The sequence below is a fragment of the Protopterus annectens genome, chromosome 2.part2 (assembly GCF_019279795.1).
Source record: "Protopterus annectens isolate FY-2018-M chromosome 2.part2, PAN1.0, whole genome shotgun sequence".
In the NCBI taxonomy this organism is placed as follows: Eukaryota; Metazoa; Chordata; order Ceratodontiformes; family Protopteridae; genus Protopterus; species Protopterus annectens.
In genome coordinates, this window is record NC_056730.1 from 890,036,134 (window position 1) to 890,057,691 (window position 21,558).

Genomic DNA, 21,558 nt, shown 5'->3' on the forward strand with positions numbered 1-21,558 from the left:
TGTTGGGAAAAGATCGCAGCAACGCTGACCCCATCTTCGGAAAATTGTTTCCACTACTGACTGCTTGAGAGACCACTCGTGCTGCATGAGAATGGCTCTGCTCAGCCTGTCCGCTATGATGTTGGACTTCCCGGGGATATGCGTTGCTATCAGAAACCGCTGAGAAGAGATCGTCCACTGCCAAAGTCTGAGTGCTTCTCGACATAAGGGATAGGACTTGGTTCCGCCCTGCTTGTTGATGTACCACACTACAGACATATCTGTCTGAACTGCAATAGTCCCGATGGGAAGAGAGTCCTGAAGGGCTTGCAACGGTAAAAGTACTGCTCTCATCTCCAGGACATTTATGTGCAGGTGGCACTTGAAAGGTTGCCATGTGCCCTGGACTGTCCTGCCCTGAAAATGCCCCCCCCCAACCCGATCAGAGAGGCGTCCGTTGTCACCGTAGCAACCGGGGGGGCAGAACAAAGGGTCTGCCCTGAATCACTTGAAGGGAGACCATCCACCAAGAAAGGTGTTTCTTGCATAATTGGGTGATTAAAATGTTGTGCGACATTGGAAGCTGTTGAAAAGACCACTGGGAAAAGAGCATCCACTGAAGGATCCGCATGTGAAAGCGAGCTAGGAATGCGTAATGGCTGCTGCCATGAGACCTAAAGTCTTCAGTATAAACCTGGCCTGGATTCTGTTGCTCTGAAGAAGGATGTGAACGTGTCCGCGCATATCTGAAACTCTTTGTGCGGTTAGTTTTGCAGACAGTTCGACTGTGTCTAACATGGCGCCTATGAAAGTAACAGACTGACAAGGCGACAAGGCAGACCTTTTGAAATTTATGGAGATACCTAGCTCTTTACAAATTTGAATGGTGTAATCTCTGGACTGAAGAAGTTGACACCTGGTGGTGGCGGCAAGGAGCCAGTCATCCAGATATGGAAACACCTGGAATCCTTGACGTCTCAGATGAGCCGTAACCACTGCCATGCATTTGGTGAACACTCGGGGGGCTGTAGTGAGACCAAAGGGCAGGGGCCCTGAACTGGTAGTGACTGGCCCCCAGCCGGAAGTGGAGAAACCTCCTGGAGCGCCTGTGCATCTTGATGTGGTAGTACGCATCCTGAAGGTCTATAGAGCACATCCAATTGTCCTGGCCCAAAAAGGGTAGAATGGACTGTAGAGTGACCATCAGTAACTTCGTTTTTTGGACAGACCTGTTCAGCCTGCTGAGATCCAAAATTGGTCTGCAGTCCCCTGTCTTTTTTGGTACCAAAAAGAACTTGGAGTAGATTCCGTATCCTTGCTGGTCTGCTGGGACTAGTTGGATGGCTCTTTATCTTAGCAGTTTTGAGATTTCTAATACTGCTTGTTCCCTTAGACCGGGTGGAACATCTGAAAGGGGCCTTTTTGGCTGTGTTGGGGTGTGGGCAAAGGGAATTTCGTAACCCTCGGATATAATCGACCGTACCCATCTGTCTTGGGTGAGGGAAAGGCTGGCTTCTGGGTACAGCGATAATCTTCCCCCGACTGCCTCCGAAGGCGGACAGTCGGGCAGCTTCTCAGGGATGCTGGAAGGGCTGGCCAGAGACAGTTTCTCTGCTACTCTGATTCTGCGGACCCCCTCTGCCCCTAGGGCGGCATCTGTTATTGTCCCCCCCGCCTCTAGAGGGGAACTCACCTCGTGCGTCAGGCGAGACTCTCTGTGGTTTGCAAAACCACATTTTTCCACCCTTCTGACCCTTAGGATATGGTCTAGACGGGGTGGAAAAACGGACTCCCACGGCAGAGAGAGTCTTGCCTTCCTGTTTGCATCTGGTCAAAGTATCCTTCACCTGAGGTCCAAACAACGCCAAACCATCAAAGGGGGAGTTAGTGAAGGACGCCTTGAAGGGGTCAGCAAAGTTACAAAGCCACATCCAGGCGTGACGCCTTAAGGCCACGCCTGTGCCTGCAGCCCTACTCACCCCATCGGCCGCATAGGACATAAGCCGCATGGAGGAGTTAACAATCGAGTTCAGGGTTGCCAGCTGGGAGTTGATTTTGTCTTGAGACCCCGCAGCTGTTGGATCCTGTAGAGTATCACCCATTTCTTTGAGCATGTCTCTCTGAAGGCGGGTGAAATGACACAAGTAATTGAGTGACCGCATGGTAAAGGTCGCTGAAGAAAACATCTGCTTGCCATACCTATCCATAGTCCTAGATTCCTTATTAGGAGGATGGATCGGTACTGAAGGATCAGCCAGTTCCTTCTTAGTGGCTGCCGCCACCACCATGGCATCAACAGGGACACCCTTGCTTAAAAACTGCTTATCAGAAGGGGCTGTGATAAATTTTGAAGGCCTCCGTGGGGTAGGTTCCATCGTGTCAGGGGCCTTCCATACCTTCCGCGCCATCACTTCCATGAGGGGGTCAAAGGGCGGAGACACCCAGGAGGTGGAAGGGCGAGAACCAAAAGCCTCTAGGTAAACCGACTTGTCCTCGGAAGGATTGAGGGTAGACCAGTTCCCCCTCTGCTTGAGGATCTCAAGGATGTCAGAAAAGGAGACATCCTCAGAGGGGGACCGTGGGGACCCTTCCGACTCATCCAAGTCGGTATCAGATGTGACTGACTCAGGGGAGTCCACATGCTTCCTCTTGCATTTCCTCTTCCGAGGGGGCTCCCCTGACGGATCAGGGGAAGCCTCGGAAGAGGAGGATGCTCCCAATGGGGGCACCTGAGGTGTTGGATCTCTGCGGTTGGGTTCGACAGGATGGGTAGAGACCATAGCAGGCACTACAGTGGGAGGAGCTGAGGAAGCTGACCGTGGAGCAGGCACAGGGGTCAGCACACTTCTCATGACCTCAAAGGCACCCCCTAACAGGCAGGGAAGAAGGTCCCTGCTCCGAAGAGATAAGGACCCCTCCCGACACCGAGAGGGATGGCTCCGAGGCCGAAGTCGGGGCCGAACTCACCTGCGCAGAGGCTCCGAGAGGGAGAACGGGGTCGGACAAGGGTCCGATGCCACTCACCCCCTCGGAGCCGACGAGGGAGTCCCGGCGCCTGGATCCCTCCAAGGATGGAACCATGGAAGAAATCGGAGCCGACGACGGAGCTGAAAAGGTGTGGTATCTTGCTCCAACGTGTCGATGGTCCCGGCTCCCACGAACTCCGGCTCCGAGCTCAGAGGAAGAGTCGGAGGAGGAATCGACGATGGAATGGTGATAGCCGCCATCTGATGAGAAGGGCTATGAAGCATCTGGGCCAGTGCCTGCGACTTGAGGAGTCTGCTAAACACCCTCTCGAGGTCATGATCCGAAAGCCTGGAAGACCGAGAGGAATTGGACCGATGGGTCCGCTCCGAAAGCAAGGGAAATCTCGGAGCCGAATGGACTGACTTCAAAGAAGGAGACCTGGAGCGTTTACGGCTCGCAGACGGTTCTGACGCAACGATCGGAGCCGACTGAGTCTCGGGAGCATCGGCTCCACCCGGAGCCGATGTAGAAGCACTGAGAGCACCACTAGTCGAAGGCTCTGTATGTGGAGCCGACGGCTTAGTGGGCTTCGAAAATTTACCCGACGAAGACTTAGTCGGGGAACCTTCGGGCTTCAACAAGCCTCTCAAGATAAGCTTGTTTCTGCGCTCCTGCAAGACTCTTGGACTGAATGCATGGCAGACAGAACAAGAGTCCTGCAGGTGTAGAGGGCCCAGGCAATAAACACAAGAAGTGTGATCGTCTGTCAGAGACATCTTCTGACCGCACGAGTCACACTTCTTGAAGCCTGAAACCCTGGAATCTTTAGACATCCTGACAGGGATGACAAGTAACACACAACAAACACCCACACTCAAACTTACTTAGTCTAGTCACACACACACACACCGAAGAGACTAAGATTAATTTAACTGATAAAATAAAGTAATTTAAACTAAATATTAAACTAAAAATTAGCCCGAAGGCCTAGTAATCTACAGAGTGGGGTTAGGGAAGGAGAAGAAAGATAGAAATAAACCCGAAAGGGAACTATTTAAGGTGGGGATACACTAGAGGGGTAAGCAGGATATAAAGTACAGTTTTGTACCTACCATAAATGTAGATGTCCGAGAGGTATGCATCTGCAGTCCTAACAAATGGGTTGTCCTGTCGTCAGGTAGCCCTTCAAAGTCTGGGTCTGGCCTCGGCTGATGTCGCACTTCACCCGACGTCATAGCTGCAGTTCTTCGGGTATAAAGGTATCAGCCAACGCCATTTTACTCAGTGTTTCTTGCCCCAGATGCCAGGTGCCCTCTAGGAAGGCTAAATTTGGATAAATGTAAAGTTTCCAGAGAGCAAATAAAAATAAACATGTATATACATATATACAAACAAATACACCATAATAGATTCCCCAGCTAGCTAGAAGATGGGCAAATACCCTAGGGTACCACAGGGGGAGGGAGGGTAATCCTGACTGCAGATGCATACCTCAAACTGTACTATGTCCTTCAAGGATGCATCTGCAGTCCTAACAAATGGGTAGAATACCATAGCCAAACTGGGGAGGAGGAATAATAAGATTATGGTGTAGTTAAGATCCCTTGCAAAACAGCAGTGGCAAAACCTGCTCGGGATCTGGAGTATAAGGTAGATTATAATGCGCAGCCTCTAAAATGTCTTTGGTAGCCACTAAAGCTGTAGTAGTGGCTGTAGCCCTTGTGGAGTGAGGTCTGATGTTTTCTGGAGTTGTCTTTCCATGGTAAGAGTAACAAAATCTAATGCAATTTCCTATCCACTTAGAGATTGTCCGTTTTGAAATTGCTTTTCCTTCCATTCCTGTTGCATATGCTACCAGTAGCTGGTCAGTTTTTCTATTGCTCTTGGTCCTGTCCAGGTAGTAGCGCAATTGCCTATGTACATCCAAGGTATGTAATAGTCTTTCTCCCTGTTCTGTGGGTTGAGGAAGAATGTAGGCAGGTGGATAGCTTGGTTTAAAGATACCCTGAGACCACCTTTGGCATAAAAGTAGGATTAGTTCTCATGGACACTCTATCTTGATGGAAGATAAGGAAGGGCTGTACTGCCATTAATGCCTGTAGTTCAGAAACCCTTCTTGCTGAAGTGATTGCAAGCAGGAAAGCAGTTTTCCATGATAAGTACTGTAATTCTGCTGTTGCTGCTGGCTCGAAGGAGGAGAGTCAACTTTTCTAGCACAAAGTTCAAGTCCCATGCGGGCAATGGTGGCTTCCTTGGTGGTTTTACATTTTAATTCCTCTCAGAAACTGCCTGAGTAGAGGATGTGAGAAGACTGGAGGGTCCATGTTGTATTCTGCTGAAATAGCTGATGCATGAATCTTAATGGAAGAATAGGACAGGCCATTGTGGAAAAGCTCTGCCAAGTATTCCAGGATGTTAGCTATGTTTACCAGTGACACATTTTCTCCTTTGCTGCACTCCAAATGAGATATCTTTTCCATTTTGCTGAATAAGTTTTCCTTGTTGAGGGTCTGCGAGCTCCAAGATAATGTCTTTAACCCTTTGAGATAAATCTGGGTTATTTTGTCTTATGCAATGTTCCAGGCAGCCAGCTGCAGTGTTTTTAGGTTTGGATGCAGGGTTTTGAAATTGTTCTGTGTTAACAGTAAGGGAACTAGGGGCAGAGGCCATATTTGTTGACATGCTCCTCAGTAATGGGTACCAATGCTGCCTCGGCCAGTCTGGAGCTATCAGGATGATCCTTGACGGTCTTCTTTGATCTTCAATAGCACCTTGTGCATCAAAGGAAGAGGTGGGAATGCATATGTTGTCAGGTTTTCCAACTGAAAGATAGGAGTCCACCTTCCAAGCAAGTGGGTGGTATGCCCTCGTGTGCATTTTTTCAATTGGTGGTTGTGTGGGGATGCGAATAAGTCCATTTCCCTGTAATGGATTTGAAGATGTCTGGATGCAGCATCCATTCGTGGGCATCCGTGGTAGTTCTGCTTAGGATGTCTGCTAGTATATTTTCTTTTCCTGGTACAAATATTGCTTGTAACTGAATGTTGAAGCTCAGGGCCACATTCCAGAGGTCCATTGCCATCCGGCATAGAGGTAATAATGTGCCTCCCTGTTTGTTGATGTACCACATAACTGTGGTGTTGTCCGTCCTTATCAGCAATTGACCCTGTCGAAGAAATGGTCTGAATGTCTGAATTGCCAGTTTTACTGCCAGCATCTCCTTTTGATTTATGTGTAGGTTCAGCTGGTCTTGAGTCCATAAGCCTTGTATGCACTTATAGTCTGGCTTGGTTGAGTGCTGTGGAAGGGCAGCCCTTTGTTCGATTGACAGGCTTGAGCCCACCATTGGAATTCTTGTTTCAGGCATGGAATTATTGGAATTTGGGTTTCTAGGCTGTGCTTGTGCTGAGACCATAAATTCCTGAGGTACCATTGTAACTTTCTCATATGTAGTCTGGCATGTGGAATCAATATTATGCAGGATGCCATGTAACCCAGGGCTTGCAGAACTTTCCTTGCTGTTAGCTGGTTCTGCTTTGTTAATGCCATGAAATAGAGAGGAAGGTGCTTCTGTTTTTGTGCTGTGAGGGATGCCATTTGATTTGATGTATCCAGCTCTGCACCCAAGAAAGTTATCCTTTGGGATGGTATCAGCCTTGACTTTTTTATACTGACTGTGTATCCCAGGGCTTGCAGTAGATGAATGACCTTTTTCAAATCTTTTGCTAATTTGTTTTTGTTGTCCGCTTGTAACAGGCAGTGGTCAGGTAAGGGTAGATTTGAATTCCCTGAAGCCTGCAATGAGCAATTACTGATGCCAGGCATTTCGTGAATACTCTGGGCGCAGTAGATAAGCCAAAGGGCAATGCTGAGAATTGATAATGCTCTGATCCTGCAGCAGGTATGCCTCCTTGAGATCTAGAGTTACCAGCCAAGACTCCTTGCCCAGCATGGGAAGAAGCTGCTGTAGGGTCAGCATTTTGAATTTTGGAACAATGAGGTATGTGTTTAGAATAGGTCTCCATTGGTTTTCTTTTCTTGGCACCAGGAAAAGTCTGGAGTAAAATCCTTGCCCTTGTTCTTCTATAGCTCTCATCCTTAGTAAGTGGTGTATTTGTTCTAGAGCTTTGTCTTCTGATTTGGAGGTAGGTTTGGCATTCCTCTCTTCCTTGGTAGAGTATGGAAGTGAAACCTGTAACCTTGGTCTATTGTCTGTAAAATCCATTTGTCTCCTGTGATGTGATGCCAGTTTACTGGAAATAAGGCTAGTTGTTCCCTGGTAGTCATTGTGATTGTCCTGTGGAAGTGGTGGTGGCTGGATCTGTGGCAGTCCCTGTAGGCACCTCTGGATTGACCCTGCCTCTTGGGCGCCTATTCTGCCTCTCTGAGCTCTGGAGGTGTCTGAAAAGAAAGGGGGTGGAAGGCCAGTTCCTACTAAACCTTGGAGGCTAGACCTGTAAGAAATCCTTGACTGTCTGGACAGATTTTGCTTTCTCTTCCACCTTCTTCAGCACCTGCTGTGCAGGGGAGCCAAACAAATTGAGCTTATCCATGGGAGCATCTAGGAGCTTTGATTTAACATGGTCTGGTAAGGACTGCTCTTTTAACCATGCATGCCTTCTGATCACTGTACCAGTCATAGCTGATCTAAAGGAAGCCTCCAGTGCATCATATGATTACTGACCTGCTGAATGTTATGTACCATTTCCTGAACAGATTTTTGTCTAATGGTTCAGACGAGGACAGTTTTTAGTTAACTGATCTAACATAAATTCCTGATACTGAATCATGTGGAATTGACAGTTTAAGGAAAGAGTAGCAGAAGTGTAAACGTTTTTACCCCATCTGTCTAAGGCCCTAGATTCCCTTTCAGAGGGAGATTTGGCAGAGGTAGCTGCTACAGCCTTGGGTCCCTGGGAGATAGTTTCAGGATCTGCAAAGGAGCCTTATACAAATGATAATGTGTGTCGAACCCTGTAGTACCTGTCGGGCTTAGCAGGGGGGGAGGAAGAGAGAAAGGAGCAGTACAAGCATCATTAAATGCATCATCCACAACAGTAAGTACTGGAGGAATGGCTAAAGGCCTATGCTGTGGCAAATGCAAAAGGTCCTAAGCCTTTTCCTAGAGTCTGAAAAATCCTGGCCCTGCCATTGAAATTGTTCCCTCATAGCATGCAAGGTTTCCCCAAAGAAAATTCCTCAGGCGGAGAGGCAGAAGGAATGGAGTCTTCTGCATCAGAGTCCTCATAAGGAGAATAAGGGCCCTCTGGAGGGTTTGTATTATCTGAATCATCAGAGGAGTAATCTGAAGAAACTGGCTCAGGGGGCTGCTCTAGGCCTCTTCTCTGGAGGTGGGTGAGAGGCCCTGTCAGGGTGAGGTTGGGATCCCGGGATCAAAAATGGAGAATCCTCTGCTAGACTAAATTTGAAGAGGGTCTTAGCAGGCACAGTGCTGCTTTAGCCCTGGCAAAAGCCTTAATCGACATGGATGCAGGGGCCTAGCAGCCTCCCGCAGGAGTAGAGATATATCTTGTCGGTCCTTTTCCTTGGCGGTTAGTTAATTGACAAGCTGCTACGCCGTGGTCTGGGCCTAAACGAAATCTTTATGAGGTATTTGTTTTCCACAAGTTAAACAGTTATTCACTTTTTCTGACATCAGCTGAGGCTTTAGAAGTCTTCGGTGTAGTAATCTCTGGTTCTGACCACCATTTGTTAGGACTGCAGATGCATCCTTGAAGGACATCAGTAAAACTAATACTGAAAAAAGACAGGAAAAACCTTACCAGAAAAGATTTTTACAAATCTAACCTGAGAGCTGGCAAAAAATGCAACCTCGCAGCTGAAGTGGCAAACGAGATCTGGGTAGTTAGCGCCTAGCATTGTGGGATACAGGGTAGCCTTGAGCCGGTACAAATAGCTCTTGAGCTTTAGTATAAGCCGAGTCGGAGCCGAGGATCGGCTCCAGACCCATCCAGCAAGAATGAAGGCGAGATTGACAAGTTAACATTGTCCTTTATCACACAGTGTCCTGGGCAACTGCCTGTCCTTTCAGCTCTATACATGACCCCATCATATAAGAAAAAAGGAAAGGAAAAAAAAAGTCTCTTTAGCATTAAATAACAGAAAAGCAACATTCTGGGAATTCAACAGCATCAGTGCTTCATCTGCACAACCTGACATGTTCTACATAATTAATGCAATTTTGTTACCCATCATCCAAAGCTGTTTACTTTAGTACTATGACTGTTGTTACAATCACCATCACCACTATTATTTTTGCTTAATCAAAGCTTAAAGGCCAATACTAAAGCTTGCCCCTGCTAGTCGCAGCTTTAGGCAGAAAACCACACTAACGTTTAAGTGTTACTGTGCAAGATCACAACAAAGTTTGTAGAACCTGCCTTTTCTCGAACCACATCATGCTCCATTAAATCAATACTAAGAGGTGGATGCAATCCACTTCATTCGTGAAGGCTGGGCAAGAAATAACCACTTGGGGCTGAGAGATGTACCCTCTGTATTAGGTATTGGTAAACTAAATTGCTCGAGCACGGCAATGTAATGGCTTGGCATGCATAAGCCAAGTGATGCACAAGCCAACAGAGGAAGAAAGTGGTAAGCCCTCGTGCTTTCTAAAGCAAAGGCATGCAAAAAAGGCATGTGAAAACAGTTTAATGCCACTAAAAGAATAATAAAGGTAGTAATTTATGTCCCAGGGATACTGTGCACAAGTTACAACATATTTCACCCTACAAATAAACAGAATCAGAAAGTTATTCAGCTAAATGAAATAGATAAGGAGTGAGAAACAAAACTGAAAACACCAAAAAAAAAAAAAAAAAAAATAGAAATTAGAACTTATTAATAAGAGCTGTTGATTTTTCTTTTAAAACTTGTCCAGCATTCTCTACTTTCTTCTCTTCCTACCTTCCTTCTGTGCAGTGTCAGCAGCCTCTTGTGCTTTCTTTTTGATATCTGCAGCAACACGATCCATTTCTGCCTCATGTTTCAGAAAGAATGGACGAATGATGCGTGAATAGATAACCATGGAACCATTGGCAGATGTAGGAGCCATGCACCATACAAGGAAACCACACTGCAGGAAAAAGAAATAGCTATAAGGCAAAGATCATCTTTTCTTCACTTTTTTTATAATTCAGCTGAACAAAATGTGGCTCCATTCACCTATGTAGAGCTTTAACGTATGCCATACTGGCATTTAAACTTTTCAATTAAGGCAACATACCAGCAATGTTTTTACGTTACTCGTGCAGAAAAATATGGCAGACATTTCCCCATCTTTCTCACATTTACACAACTAAAACAAACAGCTCTGAAATCTACTGAAGGTAAACTTAACATCTAAAAATATTACCAGCTGCCTGTATACTGTTTTAAACTTTTTAGATAAAAATACAACGTATCATCTGCATACCTGTTACTTTGATTTTTTTCTCACAAAATAGACTATTTACCTAACAGAAATATAGCAGATCAGTCTCCTCAAAGACAATGAGCAGTCATTCAGATTACTGGATACACCACCCACCTTTATCAGAAAGAGCATCTGGCCTTTTATTCATTGTCCATTACTTGCTTTAGCAGACTCAGGATGACAGATGAGTCCATACTTATATCTCAGCAATCAATGAGCTTACGGAAAAAAAAAAAAAAAAGTCCAATTCCGAATGATCTACCACTGGGCATATATATGCATGAAGAAAGTATTCATTACTCCCCTTAATTAAATATACATAGTACAACCATGGGAAAACTGCACACATCTTGCTACCCTTTGTTGCAGCAACATCAAACTACATAGTAAATTAAATGAAAAACAAACAAGCAAGCACACTATACATTCATAGAGACTAAATAAAAAAAAAAAAAGAAAAGAAAAGAAAAAGGGGTGTAGGGTCCCTTTCTGTGCGTTTCCAAAGAAAGTGCCTTTCAGTGTTATTTACTCAGTTAAATGGTTTCCAATGAAACTGACTTCAATTAATTTATATGAGCCATATGAGGGGTGCAAGTTGAAGTATTGTGGCTACGATTTATCTATTGATGATGGTCAAATATTAGAAGCATGTACAATTAAGAAGTTATTTGGGGTGGTAGGAAGGTTGGCAAGCAAGCTGTGAGAATATAGGGATCACTACAACTACATGATCACAGTCATTAATATGGCCTGTCAGGAAGGTGTTATTTATTTATTTACTGCATTTGTTTACCAGGAAAGTCCACTGGGCCTAAAAGAGCCCATTTTCAGTGGAGGCCCGGGGAGAAAAGCTCCAACACGAACATAGACACAAAAAAAATATAAACATTACTTGTTGCAGAAGTAGAAATAGTGTTACAGATAGTAAATATGGTAACATATACAGAATATATACATAAAAGCAGGAATCTAGTTTGTTTGACTACAGTAATATATACAGAACATATACATTAAAGCAGAATTCAATGAATTCAATCAGACAGGTATAAACAGAGATATATTAATCAGTATTATTGTACCAGTATCAAGGAAAGCTGCGGTGGTGCAGCAGTAGCGTTGTCACCTCACAGCAAGAGGATCTCCCGTTCGATTCTCGGCTGGAGCACCTTCTGTGTGGAGTCTGCATGTCCTCCCCACGGTAGAGTGGCATTCGAAAGACATGCGTAAAATGGGTGTGCCTTCGTTGGAAGTTGGGCGTCGGGCTGGCAACTCTGCACTGAAAAAAATCTACTGCCAATCATTAGCGGACCGGATTTCCGCTGCAGTGACCCCTAACTGGGAAAAGAAGAAGAAGATTGTACCAGTATCAACAAGTGAAGATAAAAATAAAAAATAAATATGGAGAAAGTATCATCAGTCACTAGTAGCAAAAGACACAGGAGTTTAGTAATAATATAAGGGGAGTAAAGAGGTTAGGTTATAGAGCAGGAACATAGCCAGGAAGAGTTGAGATGATTTTTCAGTATTTGTTTGAAGGTGCATGGGTCTGACCGAAGATGAAAAAATATTTTACTTTAATCATTCTTTCGTTCAGTTGTGCTCAGGAAAACATCACAGATCACAGTCAGGAAAATAAAAAAGAGTTGGGAAGGCAGTCTTTGTGTGAAAACATGAGATATTCCATTTATAAAATGTTAAAACAATCATCAAGAATGCTTGTCAAGACCACGACCCCATAAGGTAAAGGGATGAAGCCTTGACTAGAGCTCAGATGACTCGTGTATAATTAGAATCACTGGTGTCTTCAGGACTAAGGAGGAGCTTGGGGTGAGAGAGGCTGCCAGGCTCATGGCTTTGGTGACGCGTAGTGGTATTTGGGTGTATTGCTTGCCTGTAGTAGCTGTATTCAGCAGGAATTTCTCTTCAGTGAATAAGAGGGGTGTGGGTGGGTGGGGGGTCTTCCAAGATGGCTGTAAACTGATCAACTGCTTAATTTCAGCTCACCAAGTATGAAAACAGAAAGAGAAAAAACAGCCAGTGAAACTGTCATTTAGGGTAAAATTAATTTACTGGCTAGTAAATACACTGCCAGGATGAGGAAATATAGAACCTGAAAGAAAATAAATGAGAAAAAGTGAAAAGAAAGCACTAGCTGGGAAGAATCCTTCAGTCATTCAGCAAAAAGCAGTTCAAGCTTCAGCTTAGGCACAACAGATGGCTTCCAGTAATTTAGAGGAAAAATAAATCAAATGTACTCAGATGATTAAAATAATTGAAATATTAAAGGAATATATCAATTCAGATAACAAAAGGCTGGAAAAAAATAAAAACTTTAATGAGCTATTCAGATGAACTTATAGAACTGTGAAAATCAGAGGGTGAAGTGAAGAAATGGCTGGCTGAGTATGAGGCTTCTCAAAAACAGCTTTTTCAAAGAAATAAAAGAAAGGGAAGCGTTTGAAGACAGAAAGCGCAGAGTAAACCTGAGATGAAACTGAAGGAACAGAATATTCATTTTATGAAAGCACAAATAAGCAATTGGACTGGTATTTCACAGCAGGGTTTGTTAACCAAAAGGACACATTGAGTGTTTGCTCCAAACTGGGCATGAGAAGGCATCCAAGACCTACATTAGTAAAGATGCAATCACACCAGCTGAAAAAGCTAATCCTCGCAAAACGGAAACATATTAAAAATCGGAGTCAGGGTATTTGTGGAAAATGATTATTCACTGTACACCAGGCAGAAGAAAAGCAAATCTAATAGACCAATCAGGGAATATTGAAAGTCAAATGTGAAATTCAAGCTGCTACATTCAGCTATCTTCAGAATATTTATTCCTGGAGGATCAAAGATATTTTTGGATGCAGGCTAACAAGTAAACACAAATTATCCAACAAAAAGTGAGCCAGCAAACAGACTCTGCTTCTCATTCCTCTGACAATAACACTCATGGACAGACTGCCAGTAAAACCTTTTTCAATATTCCAAAGAAAAATGACTGCAAGGCAGAAAAGAAGCACAGGAGTTGACAAGAAGAACTAAGAATGCCTTGGTCTTGAACCTTAATCTGGTGATGGGAGATGGAGATGAACAGGATGAAGACCAGCAACACTGAAATTAGTGAATAAATTGAGACTTTATAGCATCAGTCAAATTTGTGAAATATGGCATTGTAAAAAAGTAGCTGAGAAAGACTTGACTTTTGCTGACTTTGCTAAGCTTGTGGGTGGAATGTAAAGACTATACCATATATTATATCATTAATGTTTAGAAGAACACTAAAACGAATACAAAATGCAAGTACGACAATTTTTGTTCTTATTAGTATTTATGTAAAACATTTCATGACAAACTACATGTTATATAGTAAATCAGTTTTGTATAATATATAATCAAGGGAATTTTAAATGGGGGGGTAGTCTTTGCAGTGACTGCTGTATATTGTAAATTAAAGTACACAAGTTCATTTTGAAGTTGTAATAAATACTGGCTATAAGAGAAGAAAGGTTGGACAGCAGCAAGATTAAGTTAAAATCCCATGATGTTGTGCTGCTGGCATGGGGTGTAAAGGTGCACTGATTAGATTATATGTAGAATTAAGATAATTTATCTTATTTTAACAAGGCTGGATGTCTAGATTAATGCCCTTGGTTTAAGCTATAAACAAATGTTTTTTGTATGAATGTAGGCTTGAAAAATAAGACAAAATGATGAAAGCCTTGAAAAATTAAGCTTGTTTTTTTCCATTAGCAAATGTTCTCAGTGGGAATCAAAAAGTCTGCAGCCAAAGGCCGTTGTACATTCTGTTCTGTGTGAAATATACAAACATTCCTTCATGCATCTGCACAGAAGTTAGCAGTTTTTTTTCCTCACTGCTAACTCCACCCTTCCTCAATATACGGGTCTCAGATCCTGCTTCATCCATTTCTAAGATTTAGATTCAGTGCTCAGGCCCCTTCCCTACCCACAATCCCTCAAGTAAGGAATGAGATACCTCAGATCAAGTATGGTCACTAATAAAAGGGAATTTAAAATTGTAAGGGTATGAACAGATCAATAACCTAGGTAACCTAAACACTATGTGGCTGATAAAAGGAATGGAACAGAGAAAGACATGATCTTCAGAGGTCAAAGCGAGGTCAGCTAGAACTATCACAGAATGGAAATATATGAAAACATTTGGATGGAGGTTGGTAGGAGGGTTGTTGAGGAAGGACAGAAACAAACACAGCTCTATCGTTATGCTGAGTACATAACTTTCGTACTTAATATTGTCTTTTCCATCCATTCCTCAACATATGGAACAGAGTCTCCAGCTACTTTCTCACTAAGGAGACCTTATGGAAGGATATTCCGGAGCACGGCTGAACCACAGAAGGCTGTAGATCTGGACTGCATATCTAAATTTATAGTGTGAGTTGATGTACCTTGGATCAGGTAGCTGCAACATATATGTTATCAACTGGAACACTAGAGAAGAAAGCTGAAGATGAAGCTACAAATCTGGTGGAATAGCCTTTGGAGTTTGAAGGACTGGCAGCACTCTTTCTTGATAAACAAAGGAAAGTACAGTTGTATACCTACCATAAATGTAGATGTTCGAGTGTATTCACTGTTGCAGTCATTACACTTGGGTTATCCTGCTGGCAGGCGATCCGTAGTCGGCCCGAGTTCCAAAGTCTTGGTCCGGCATCGGTTGCTGTCACCTCTTCCCTGACGTCAGAGTGCCAGGGGTATAAAAGTAGCAACCAACGCCATTTTCTTCAGTTTTTCTTGCCCCAGATGTCAGGTGCCCCCAGACAGGAAGGTTGAAAAGATAAAAATATGCCAAAAAAACATGCATATGTTACTATAAACATTTCCTTCATCTACAAGCAAATACACCACATAGGTTGTATAGAGCTGAGAAGTACAGAAAAGTCCCAGCAAAGAAAAGGGGGATAGTGGGTGGGTAACCTGGACTGCAACACTGAATACACTCGAACATCTACATTTATGGTAGGTACACAACTGTACTATTGTTCATCGTGTTTCACTGTTGCAGTCATTACACTTGGGTAGAATCCCAAAGCTGAGGTTAAGTGGCTGGGTCTAAATTGGATTTGGCGAGGCTAACAAGCCCTGCAGAACTGCAGTGGCAAAACCTGCTCTGGATATGGAGTAGAGAGGTAAGTGGCAGTGCTTGGTGAAAGTGTGCACTGAGCTCCAGGTTGCAGCTTCTAATATGTCTTTGGTAGGTACTCCTCTGAGGAAAGCTGCTGATGTGGCTGCTTCTCTGGTAGAATGAGGCCTAATGTCCTTAGGCACAGATTTGCTGTGTTGTGCATAACAGAAGCGGATGCAGTGTCCTATCCATTTGGAGATTGTCTGCTTTGTAATAGGCTTTCCTTGTGATCCTGCAGCATATGCTACAAACAGTTGCTCAGTATTTCTGCAAGCTTTTGTTTTGTCCAAGTAGAATCGTAGCTGCCTGTGTATATCCAAAGCGTGCAGAAGTCTTTCCCCTTTGTTCTGTGGATTTGGGTAAAAAGTAGGTAAATGAATGGTTTGGTTTAAGGCCACATTGGAGACAACTTTTGGTATGAATGTTGGGTTTGTCCTAAGAGAAACCCTGTCCTGATGAAAAATGAGGAAAGGTTCCACAACCATCAATGCCTGTAACTCTGAGACTCTTCTTGCTGAAGTTATTGCTAGGAGCAGAGCAGTTTTCCATGACACGAATTTTAGATCAGCTGTGCTGGCTGGTTCGAATGGAGGTAGTGTTAGTTTTTCTAAACCAAAGTTGAGGTTCCAAGTAGGTACTGGTGCTCTCCTAGGGAGTCTTATAATTTTTGCCCCTCTGAGGTGTTGTCGTAGTACAGGATGTGAAAAAACAGGAGGATCTGTATTGTAATGTGCTGAAATGGCAGAGGCATGGATTTTGATGGATGAAAAAGATAGGCCTTTGTCCACCATCTCAGTTAGGTATTGCAAAATCTGAGGTATATTAGGGACAAGTGGTTTGTGCCCTTGTGCCTGGTTCCAAGCACAGAATATCTTCCATTTTTCTGCATAAGATTTCCTAGTGCTGGGCCTCCTGGCTTCCAATAACATCCATAACCGCTTTAGAGAGAGGTGCAGTCTGAGTGGCTACATTATCTGCCATGCTGCCAGGTTTAAGGTTCTGAGTTGACTGTGCAGAATCTGATTGTTTTGTTGTGTCAGAAGACGAGGGATTTGAGGTAGAGGCCAAGGTGGACCTTGGGACAAACTCTTTAGGATTGGGTACCAGTGTTGGCATGGCCAGTCTAGTGCAATCAGGATCATTTTTGGTCTCTCTTGTCTGACTTTTAGAAGCACCTTGGTGAGAAGAGGCATTGGTGGGAAGGCATAGACTGTCAAGTCTTTCCAGCTGAATGATAGGAGGATCCACTTTCCATGCTTGAGAGTGATAAGTCCTTGTGCAAAACTTCTGTATTTGGTAATTGTGAGGGGAGGCAAAAAGATCTATGTCTGGGCGTCTCCATTTTCTTATTATCATGTTGAACACTTGTAGATTTAGTTTCCATTCGTGAGGATCCATTGGATTTCTGCTTAGTTCGTCTGCCAGTGTATTTTTTGTTCCTGGCAGGAATTGTGCTTGCAGATGTACATGGTAGGCCAGTGCTGTGTTCCACAAAGTCATGGCTTGTCTGCATAGGGGGTAGGAATGTGTGCCCCCTTGCTTGTTTATGTACCACATAACCGTGGTATTGTCCGTCTTTATTAATAGTTGTCCTGGATGTATTAGGTCCTTGAAGGCTGTCAGGGCATTCTGTACAGCTAGCATCTCTTTTTGATTGATGTGAAGATGCATTTGTTCCTTGGGCCACGTGCCCTGAATACATTTTCCTGCCGTATGTGCTCCCCAGGCATAATCTGATGCATCCGTTGTTATTGTCTGCTTGGCTGTAAGTAAGGTAAAAGGCTGTCCCTTGTTGTGGTGACAGGTCTGGGACCACCATCGAAACTCCTGTTGTAGGCAGGGAATCAAGGTTATGACTGTTTCTATGCTGTGACAATGCTGAGTCCAAACACTTTTTAGATACCATTGCAGTTTCCTCATATGCAGTTTTGCATATGGAATTAGTAGAATGCAGGATGCCATGAAACCCAGGGCCTGCAGAATTTTTCTTGCGGGTAGCTGGGTCTTTGTTGCCATCATTTGAAAGTAATGAGTTAGTTGCCTTTGTTTGTCTGGCGTGAGATAAGGCATCTGGGCAGTTGTATTTAAGCTTGCACCCAGGAATATTATCTCTTGAGAGGGCACTAGTTTTGATTTCTTGTCATTTACTGTGCACCCTAGGCAAATTAGCAATCTTTTTACAAACGCCAGGTGCTTTAGAAGAATGTCTTTGCTCTCTGCTTGAATAAGGCAGTCGTTCAAGTAGGGAAATATTTGAATTCCTTTTTGTCTACAAAATGCAATTACTGGTGCCAGGCATTTTGTGAAGACCCTGGGTGCAGTAGATAAGCCAAAGGGCAGTGCAGAGAATTGGTAATGCATTGAGCCTGCTATAAATCTGAGGTATCTTCTGCATGATTGTCTGACTGGGATGTGCAGGTATGCCTCCTTGAGGTACAAAGTTACTAACCAAGCCTCCTTGCCCAGCATGGGCAGAAGTTGTTGTAGTGTTAACATTTTGAATTTTGGAACATCCAGGAAAGTATTTAGGATTGACAGGTCCAGTATTGGTCTCCAGGCTTTGTCTTTTCTGGGTACTAAGAAAAGTCTTGAGTGAAATCCTTGCCCCTGTTCTTCTTGTGGAACTTTTTGAATAGCTCCCATATCCATAAGAGCCGCAATCTGTTTTTGTGCCTCTGCCCATTGGTTTTGTGGCAGGTTTGGCATACCTTTTGGTTTTGGAAGCGTGTGGAAGTGGAATCTGTACCCCTGAGAAACAATATTCAGCACCCATTGGTCTTGGGTGATCATGTACCAATTTTTTAATAAAAGTGCTAGCTTGCCCCCTAGGGCTGCTGTTAACTGGTAAGAGCTTGGCATTTGCAGAGGGAAGTCAATGTGACTGTTTCCTAGAAGGTTCTGATTTGTCTTCTCCTCCTTTGGGGGCTGAAGCACCCCATTGTTTAGGTCTGTAGGAGCCTTGGGGCTTAGATCTGCCTCTTGGGGGTCTGTATCTGCCTCTTTGTGGCCTGTCTGACACTGGAAAGGACCAATTCTTTGAAGGCCAGTTTCTGCTAAATCTAGGTGGTTGAACCTGTAAGAAATCTTTCACCATTTGCATTGACTTTGCGTTATCCTCCATTTTCTTTAACACCTCTTCTGCCTTAACACCAAACAAAGTATCATGCTGTAATGGAGCATCCAATAATTTTACTTTAACATGGTCAGGTAAACTTTGTACTTTCAACCAAGCATGTCTTCGAATAACAGAGCCAGTAACTGCGGCTCTACAAGAAGCCTCTAATGAATCAAAGCCACACTGCAGAGTATGCTTACCCACTTGTTCAACTGCATGCAATAAATCCTGCATTTCTTTACTGTCAGGACTTTCTATATTTGTAACCATTTTCTGCTTTAACAATGACATGAGGTACTGCTGATATTTAAGCATGTGAAACTGACAGTTTAAAGCTCTTACAGCTAAAGTAGCAGAAGTGTAAACTTTCTCCCCCATCTGTCCAGAGCTCTGGAATCCCTATCTGAGGGGACAGGATTTTTGGCAGTGGAAGCCTTAACCCCTTTAGGACCCTGAGAAATTAATCCCGGGTCTGCAGCGGGGTTTTTGTAAAGAAATTTATGAGAGTCAGGGACCCTGTAGTACCTGTCTGGCTTTACTGGTGCAGGGGGTAAAGAGTGAGGAGACAGACTGCATTCAGAAAAAAACATCATCTACAACATCAAGCACAGGGGGGGGGGGTAGCCAGGGGCCTGTGCTGAGGCAATAAAAGGAAATCTCTGAGCCTTTTCTTGGATTCTGAGTAATCCTGGCTCTCCCAACAGAAATGCTCCATCATGGTGTGCAGGGTTTCCCCAAAAGAATAATCCTCAGGCGGTGAGGCTGAAGGAAAGGACTCTTCAGCATCAGAGTCCTCATAGGGAGGGAGAGAATAGCCCTCATCAGAAGAATCAGAGGAAATGAAAACCTGACCAGAGGAATCATAATCTGTGTCTTGCCTAGGCCTTTTGTCAGGAGAGGGATGGGAGCCCCTGATTAAAGTAATAAGGTCTTCGGCCATTTTAAGCGAGTGTTTCTTTGGCATGGATGACTGTTCTGGAAAATGCTGCACTTGTTTCCTTGTCTTTAATGGTGTTTTTGACTTTGCCTTTGCTGCTGTAGAAGCTTTAATTGTAAGCTGTGAAGGTCTGAAAACAGCCTCAGAAGCTGATGCCTGCTCAGCGGCTCCGGACCCATCTGAGGGTATAGTATCCGTAGGCCCAATATCTTGAGTTTCCACAGGCCTCGGTGTCTCCATGTGGCTGTCAGTTACGGCCTGTGGCTCTGAGGTAGCTGGTGTCAGGGGATGTGAAAGCGCCTCACTGAGAACCGGCGACTGGCCTAGAAGAGGCTTCATCGTCGGTTTTGGACCTCGGATGCCTGTCTTTTTCTTTGTCTTTGCAGTTTTTATACATTCCGGTCGTCTGTTGTTACGACGGCATTATATAATTAAACCTTCGTCCAAAATAACGTAAGGCAAAATCAAACCGACGTTTAATAGTGCGTTTATTGAATCTAGCACAAAACCGACAACTAGTAACGTCGTGGTCAGGGCCTAGGCAAGGAATACAGTAAGAGTGAAAGTCCTTATAAGGTATTTGCTTCCCACAAGAAATACAATTATTAACTTTTACTGACATCGGTCTGGAGCAAGAAAAAGTTTCCCCAATGGGGTACTTAGCTTTATTGAAGACTTCGGTTCTGAAATTCAATTTTGAAAATCTCAGGAGTCGGCCTACCGGCACTTGCAAACTGCTTTTGCTTCAGGCACCGCGTGGCAAGAAAGACTGAAGAAAATGGCGTCGGTTGCTACTTTTATACCCCTGGCGCTCTGACGTCAGGGAAGAGGGGACAGCAACAGACGCCGGACCAAGACTTTGGAACTCATGCCGACTACGGGTCGCCTGCCAGCAGGATAACCCAAGTGTAATGACTGCAACAGTGAAACACGATGAACATATGCACTGTGACAACCAGTGGGGAAAGGGTGACTTTGGACATTGATTTTACCAGTTTAGCTGGAGAGAAGTACACAAATAACCAATGAGATTTCCTGAAACCTTTCAGCCGATGTAAATAAAAATGTAATGAATGATGGACATCAAGCAAATGCAAAGTATATTCACCTTTATTTGAAAAATTTGGGAAAAACTATGGGAAATTAAAGGATTGATTTATAGATGATTCAGAAGCCACCTTACAAAGAAAGGAGGGGTTGGGTTCATAATGATACACTGTTCTTGTGAAATATTAGGTGGTCAGGAAATAGAGCTTGTAGCTCAGAAATTCTCCTGGCAGAAGTGATCACCATCAGAAATAAAGTCTTCCATGATAAAAATTTTAGGTCAACCTTAGCAGCAGGCTTGAATGGGGTCCCAGTTAAAGCTTGTAACACAATGGAAAAATCCCACAGAGGGACTGGTTATCCGAGTGGATGGTGTAGTAAAAATGTACCATGCAGGAAAACCTTGGACAAGCTGAGAGATGCAATGGGCATATGTTTTTTTTCATCCAAATGGAAGGAAGATATAGTGGCTAACTGTACCTTGATTGTGGAATAGCTAGCCCCACACTGGAAAAGACAAGTCAGGAACTCCAAAATTTCTGGAAGTGGGTCTGAAAATGCTCAATATTTTATTTGATCACCAAAACAGAAAACCTTTTCCATCTGCTCTTACAAATTTTCCTAGTTACGGTCTTTTAAGAGAAAGACAAAATGTGAAAAACTGAAGGAAACCTGGACTTCCTATCCAAAAATGAAACTGGAGAAACTATGTGGCCAGTTTGACAACCGAATGTTTGGGTGAGGCAACCCAGACGGATGAGTCAGATGATCTGCCTCAGAGACCAGCACCTAGGAAGGGTGAAAACATGAGGCCAGAGGAAAGGAAACCACACTTGTTGAGGCCAATAATAGATTATAAGGATGATTGTGATCCTCATCTCAGATGTTTTCTGTAGAAACTTGCAAATCAG

The 21,558-nt window shown here is 43.9% G+C and overlaps 1 protein-coding gene across 1 annotated transcript in view; it reads right to left on the reverse strand.

The window, feature by feature from the left end:
• Positions 1-21,558, reverse strand: part of REEP5 (receptor accessory protein 5) — a 515,414-nt gene that overhangs the window by 18,240 nt on the left and 475,616 nt on the right. The window contains exon 4 of the mRNA XM_044064207.1: positions 9,874-10,042. Coding sequence (XP_043920142.1) covers positions 9,874-10,042 — 169 coding nt within the window. The remainder of the gene's footprint in view (positions 1-9,873; positions 10,043-21,558) is intronic.